This window comes from Furipterus horrens, unplaced genomic scaffold (assembly GCF_987537825.1).
Source record: "Furipterus horrens unplaced genomic scaffold, mFurHor1.1.pri manual_scaffold_3, whole genome shotgun sequence".
Lineage (NCBI taxonomy): Eukaryota > Metazoa > Chordata > Mammalia > Chiroptera > Furipteridae > Furipterus > Furipterus horrens.
Genome location: NW_028327173.1, coordinates 16,692,896 through 16,699,860, shown reverse-complemented (window position 1 = coordinate 16,699,860; position 6,965 = coordinate 16,692,896). Strand labels below are relative to the sequence as shown.

The 6,965-nt window shown below is 47.8% G+C and overlaps 1 protein-coding gene across 1 annotated transcript; it reads right to left on the bottom strand.

Annotated features, from left to right (window-relative positions):
* Positions 1 to 1,556: 1,556 nt before the first annotated feature.
* HMGN2 (high mobility group nucleosomal binding domain 2) lies at positions 1,557 to 5,204 on the bottom strand. The gene is made up of 6 exons (XM_090268857.1): positions 4,991 to 5,204; positions 3,990 to 4,034; positions 3,753 to 3,782; positions 3,353 to 3,403; positions 2,752 to 2,847; positions 1,557 to 2,425 (listed from the first exon to the last, which is right to left on the bottom strand). The coding sequence occupies exons 1-6, from the start codon at positions 5,003 to 5,005 to the stop codon at positions 2,390 to 2,392; spliced, it is 273 nt and encodes a 90-aa protein (XP_090124983.1). The 5' UTR covers positions 5,006 to 5,204; the 3' UTR covers positions 1,557 to 2,389.
* Between the last annotated feature and the right edge of the window lie 1,761 nt (positions 5,205 to 6,965).

Genomic DNA, 6,965 nt, shown 5'->3' with positions numbered 1-6,965 from the left:
TTTACTATTATTTTTAAGAGCCCAATGCATCCTCCAGATTACTGGTGACTCTGAGACAGGTGAGAATGGGCCTGAGACAGGCCTGAGGGAGAGGGAATCCATTTTTGTATTTTCTCACTATGACCAGATGGGTCAGGTCAGGGCTGGCAGTGAGCATACTAGTTTAGCTGTCTTAAATGTCTTTTACCATATTTTGTCTGGTTTCTTGAGCCCAGATACTCTTGTGGTCCACAGCCAGTCAAATCAGTAAACATTTTCCAGGAAGTAAAAAAATTTAGCTCAGCCTATCCATCCTAATTTTTAGGTAACAGAAAGAGGGTTACTAGTGAGTTTAACTTCAACCAGTCAATTAATGTTTCTTTACTATAAAATGAGGATAACCTACAAAGGACTGACCCAAATGTTAAGCGACCATGTGGTAGAGCTTCTAGCATAGTCCACAGCCTCAACATTTTACTGAATTGAACTCATACAAATATTGATAAACTGCAACTGTGGCTTTCTCAAATTCTGCAACTTCTGCTCAAACACCAAGCTGCTGTACCCCTTTCTAATAGTTGTAATGGTTTCTACTCTGGAAGGTAACACCTCCCCCGTGAAAAAAACTACAATCTGGAACTATTTCAGCAACAATGAAAGCAAATGGATGGAATTTGCCTAGCTGGACAAAGCTGAGGGTTTGAATCCTGACTACTCATGAGACGTACAAATAACTTTGAGCAAGTTTCATCTGAACCTGTTTCATCATCCATAAAAATGTTGTTAACTTGCATTATACAATTGTCCCAAGAGTGAAAATCAGACATAATATAGAGAACTGGCCAAAGATGAGCTTATAACTACAACTGATACCTCTTTAACTAAGGAGATAAACAAAACAATGTATTTTTTTTGTAGTCTCCAATTCACTTAATTCCCCTTAAACACTCTGGAGATTTGTGAAAGCAAATTCAAATTGTATGAATTTAGTTCAAATTCTATTTCCTAACAGATTTAACTTCTTGCTATATTCCTAGAGGAAAATGTCTCTGCGAGGTCTTCAAACTAAAGCAATCAGAAGTCTCCATTAATGGCTTTATTATTGGAGTTCAAGTTCAGCAAGAACAAGAATTTAATCTCACAGAAGACTTGCTCGTTTGTTTAAAAAGCACAGTGCCACCCGCCTTCATGTTATGGTCGGTCATGTGTATATAGGAAGACGCACTTTCTCCTGACACAAGAACTATAATTGGACCTATTAATTTTCTAATTTTACAGAAGTTTCAAATGTGAACTGAAGATGAAGAGGCTCTTTGCTGTCAGCTCTGGGCTGAAATCTCAGATCTACCCAAGTACACTGTAGATAATGCTGCACAACCAAGTACAGAAACCGCTCCTCTGCTCCTAGCCTCTCATTAGTCTACTTCCTACCCTGGGATCTGTTCTAACTCCATCTTGCACTGTGCTGTACATGGAACCTTTACACCTATCAGAATGCACCCTGGCCCTAGAGACTTGGAGAAACTAGGCTGGCTCTCCCACTGCTGGGAAAAAAATTAAGAGGCAGCATTCCAAGCCAAACTGTATCCAGCTTTATTAAAGATACTTTTCATAAACAATCATGGTATTTCAGGCAGGACATGGGCAGACAATCATTAACAGTATACAACAACTTCCAAACTCCCTTCTTCAATGGACTACCAAAATCAGAAAGCCACTATAAAACCCAATGAAGTCTTCATCTGATGCTCTGAACAGGGAAAGTTTAGAGTGAGGGTTGACATTTCACATTAGGCATGTTGTTTAACAACTTTTCACAAGCCGACCCTGACTTTCAGGAAATGAAATGAAAATGGCAGAATTATCAATCCGTAGATCCACAATCTAAAAAAGGAACTGCCACTCTTTTGAGGGATGCAATCTCAATGGTGACACTGAAAAGTCCAGATTGCCCAACATACTGGTAACCAATTTTGGGGGGTTGGGGGGAAGGGTGGCCAGGTCCCAACAGGTCTCTGGGCTTAAGGGAGTCAAGTCTATGCTTAAAGTGGAGAGGGAGAAAAGGACATAAAAATGAAATTTAGTTTTTCCACACCACAAGGTGTTTGTGCCAAGGTGGCTAATGTGTGTCAACATCCAAGTGATTCCTCCTCCTAGGAACCAAGAGGAAGTCTCTCAAAACTAGAAGGGAAAGGTGTTTTTTCCCCCATGTCAGTCCAGCTTTGGAGACATTCTATTAGTACTATATGTCCTTCCCCCCCAAAACAACAATGAAGTGTTCTGTGTGCTAACAACATAGCTTAAAAAAAAAAGTAAAACAAAATTCTGCATTTTTATAAAACTTGATAAAAAATAGTATTTCAAACTGTACAGTCACCAGAAATACACAGTTATCAAAAATGCACACGCTTCACTTGGCATCTCCAGCACCTTCAGCTTTCTGTGCCTAAAAGAAAAGAAGACTGATTAATACAACATGTAGAGTCTGAAATGATCTTCATTCATATTCCATCTATAACGTTACTTTGCTCTTGGGCCAAAATTTAGGTTTTAGGTATTTCAGTACCTAACAGGACAAAGATCAACACAGTGCCCTGATGACAGTGACTCCAAGAGCCCACCCAGGATTTAAACCAACAGGAAATCACAAGCAAATTCTGGACTGAAAGACACACTTGGAATGATACAGATGCAGGAAAAAGGCAACGAAGACCTTTTGGGACCAGTAAGTCAAATGAGCAGGCTTTACAAAAAGAGAGAGAGCAGTTGTACCTGGTCTGTTTTGGCATCTCCATTTTCTGCAGGGTTATTCCCATCCTTGCCAGCATCAACTTTCCCCTTTTTCCCTTTGGGTACCTTCTCTCCCTTCTAAAAGGTGGGAGGAAAAAGATAAATAAGCTGTTTCTCCTAATACATATCACCAGCGTGTGATCCACGCCAAGTTCTGCACAAGACGGATTATTTATTAAAGATAAAACACAAACTATACACCTTCTCTAATTTGCTGTGGTCATCAGTACACACAATTTTTATCTTGAGTATAAACAGAGCAATAAGGCAACTTAAAATTTGAATGTTTAATACTTAAGTGCAGTTTTCTCTAAACTGGTGATAAAGAGTTCCTGATATACAAATTTCAGGAATAAGGCAAGCTATCAAAACAATTTAGAATATCTATTAATGGAGTCACCAGTATGCTGTGGAAATGACAAATGAGAATGTAAATTATAAGGCCCAGATCTATTAATTGTCACATCTCAACTCTGTGCCAACAGATGAAGCTGTTATACAGCAGGTATCCTGTAAGCAACAAAGAACTGTGGCTCAGCCTTATGTGACTACTAGAAACACCATGTGTCCCAGTCCCACTCACCTTTGCAGGGGCCTTTTTAGGCTTGGGCTCTGGCTTTGGAGGAGCAGGTTTCTTTTATTTGGGGGAGAGGAAAAGAACATTAGATGGACCAAAGAAAACGCACAACCACATCACAGTACCAGCGACAAATAAATTTTTCCTACGTTGTAGATTCTGTGGCTGACTTCCCATTAGAATTTCCTATCTTCAGAAATGCACTCCAGTAACACTCAGAAGTGTTCTACTTTGGCTATAAGCCATGAGAATTTCAGAACCAGCAAATCTCAAGTGGGTTCAAGTCCACAGTGGAATAGTTCATTAAAATCAGCCACTGACCATCATTCACGGAAAGCAGAGGAGACTTTCTCAATTCTTTTTAGTTTCAGGAATAAGTGTGAAAATTAAAAGCAGACACACTTACAGCCGATAACCTGGCGGATCTTCTCTGTGGCTATTAAGAAAAATGAGAAAGTTAGAAAATAGGATAGTCAAACTCCTTAAAAAAAAAAAAACAACAAACCACATGTTTAGTGCCAATCTGTTATGGACTACAGGAAGTGAACAGAACTTAAGTAAATTCAGGGATAGGGTATGGTTAATTACCACCAGAGGGGCAGAGAGCTTTGTAAAACTCCAAAAGAGAATAAACAAGACTCACTTCGTCCTTCACCTTGGCTTTATCTCCTTTAGCATCCCCTTCAGCCTATAAAAAAACAAACAAAAGCTCAGGAACCTGCAGCTTCCGAGGCAATTTATAATGATTCACTAAACTTATACAGTCCTAAGGAAAAAACTACAAATCTTGCACGCAACTTTTCTAGGACACACAAACCGTCAAGTGTTTAGCACCCCCCCTACCTCCTATGCAAATACCCTAGGCGCTTAGAAATCTATGAGAGTGTTTATTTGTGTAAGTATCACGCCTGATCCAGCCGAAAGCGCACAGTGTCAGAACTCAAGCCTTTTGGAGTCTCCGCCAAGATGCCCCGGGGAAGCGAGCGCTAAGCTGGAGTGAGGAGTGCCGCGCCACCCTCACCGCTGCACCAGGCAGAAGCAACAGCTGCAGTCGGTGCAAACAAACCCCTCCGGAGGCGGGGCCCGAGCGCCGTTGCTATGGCAGCCGTCGAGGGCGGGAGACGTGAGGCGCGCGCGCAGCCGGGGGAACTCGTGGGCGGCAGCGGCGAGTCTCGTGTGCCTCGGCCGTGGGTGGAGGCGGAGCCAGACAGTGAGGCCCCACCCCTCGCGGCGGCGGTTTTTTGGCGGCAGCGCGTTACCCCGCCCGCCAGCCCCAAGCACCGCCTTCCCGCCCTTTCGGGTTTGAATTGCCCGCCCGCGGGGAAGGGGGGGGCGAGCAATGCCGATGGGGGAGGGGGCGCGGGGCGGGCACGTCTAGCCCTAGGGGAACGGGATAAACAGCCATCAACATGGCTCCTCCCGCCGCGGCCGCCGCTCCTCCAATATGGCCTCTGGCGCCCGCGGACAGCCAAGCCGTGCAGGGTTAGCCTGGGGCCGCCTGACACCATCTCGAGTTCCTGCGCCGGACGGCACAGCCTGCTTCAGCCCCGCGCCGATTCTCGCGCCCCAAAGCCGGGGAAGCGGCGGTAGCGGTGGAGGCGGCGGTAGTGACGGCCCAGAGCCTGGGGCCCGCGCGCCACGTACCTTTCTCTTGGGCATGATGGCGACGGTGGCGGGACGTTCGGGCTGGACGCGGGGATGCAGCAGCACGTAGGCTTTGGCCGATCCAGGGGTCGTTCTCGCTTCCTCTTCACACTGCTAGGGCTCCGGGGGGTTTATAAAGTTTTTATAGCGCTGGGAGCCCCGGACCGGTTAGAACCGGATTTCACCTCCCGCCGCCGCTCATTGGCCCAGCTGGGGTCACGTGGGCGGGGTTTAAACTCACCTCCTCTGGAGGGAGTGAGGAGGGGGCACAGGGGGGAGGGCGCGGGAGACGGCGACGCGCTTAGGGGGTGGGGGCACAGCGCAGAGAGGCGCGCGTCGGAATCAATAAATGGGGGGGGCGGTGAGGTTGGGGGTGGGAGACCGTGGGCTCTGGATTTCGGGTACCGCCAAGAGCTGGCTTTTGCAAACTACCAAGTTCCTTTCACCTTATGCAACCGAGCTACCCACTTCTCCAAGCCGTGCGACACTTAGAGCCATCTCGGCCGCTTTCCTTCCTGTTCCCGCTGGGGGCCCCAGAAGAAGGGTTAGCGAGGCCTGGCCGCACCACCCTTCGCCGCCAGAGGCGGGAGAAAGCGCGCGGCTTGGAGGTACAGGCTGCAGTTGCCAAGGCCAAGGCTAGCGCTTAAGTCGGAAAGAGCGGGGAAGCCAGCTTGGCGCAGCCGGACGTGCATCGTTCCAAACTGCCACTCCGAGGAAGCTTTTCTTGCACCTCACCTGGAAGGCGGTCCACTCGAGGTGGAGTGGGAGTTCGAGGGGGAGGCTTAACGCGCCGAGGTTACTTTCGGGTGCAGTGGGACAGGTAGGAGCTGTCCTTTCAGCACCCGTTGCTCAGTTGCCTCCCCAAATATCAACGAAATACCCCCGCCGAACCCTCGGGTGCTACCTGAGCTCCTTATATTCCCGAACCGCAGGACCCTGCCACTGAATCATGGAGACCGGCCGCCAGGCCTACCAGCACTCCCCTCCCCCTACGCTCCACGCGCTTCAGAGACATCAAGCTCAGCTGCCCCCACCCGACGCGGCCACCAAGCCTGGGTGCTGCAAACGCAGCTGGCGAAATCTCTCCTTCCACACTGGCAGGCTGGCCTCCTTTCACTTGAGCGAGGAAAAGGAGGGTGGAGGAGAGCGTCTGGGGATTAGGAAACAAGTAGAGAAACAGGTGTGATGGCAAAAGGGCTCTTCCTCTGGCTTTCCCCACCCCACACGCACCCAAAGCTAGGGATCCTGGAGGTAGTCAGATGCACCTGAGGGAGGTGGGCAATTGCAGCGGCAAAACAAGGTGTTCTTCCGTCGCACTGTTAGCAAACAAGTTTTACATCTAAGAGTTTGTAAGTTTCTATTTGACACCTAGGAAAATACGATAAATATCCTCAAGTGGGGGTTTGGCTCACAGGTGGGAGGACATTTAAATAGGTCCATCTAGTTTATTGAGGCAAGGGTTGAAGCTGGTTGGTAGGAATCACACCGGTAGAAAGCAACCATATTGAGTCAAATCAACTATTTGCAGCCCCTGTTCCTGGGCAGCAGAGGCCCCTCCGCCTCTTCCTCTTTTCAACTCTACAGTGCTCCTGGGGCAGCCCGTCCAATCCGCCCTGCATACCTTCCCCAGAATACAGGACCTCAGGCCAAAGAGATACCAGCCCCCTTAATAACCCCTCTGCAGTACCCTAACCATGAAGAGAAACCCAGAATGGAGACAAGACTTGGTCACATTCACAGGGCAGATTCTGTTTGCTGCCTCAAGCCCCTCATTCCCTTCTTAATTGTAGGGCTCTGCATTGTAGTCCCATAATTCATGCCTCCCTAATGAAGGCTGTCAACAACTCCACTGTAAAGCTGGAAAATGTACAGCACCTGCTCTCTGGGAACCCTGTGCCAGGTGTGCATACGGGGCTTGCCAAAGGGTGCATTGATCTGCTTCTCAATCACAGCATCTGGCACTTAAGATTGATTC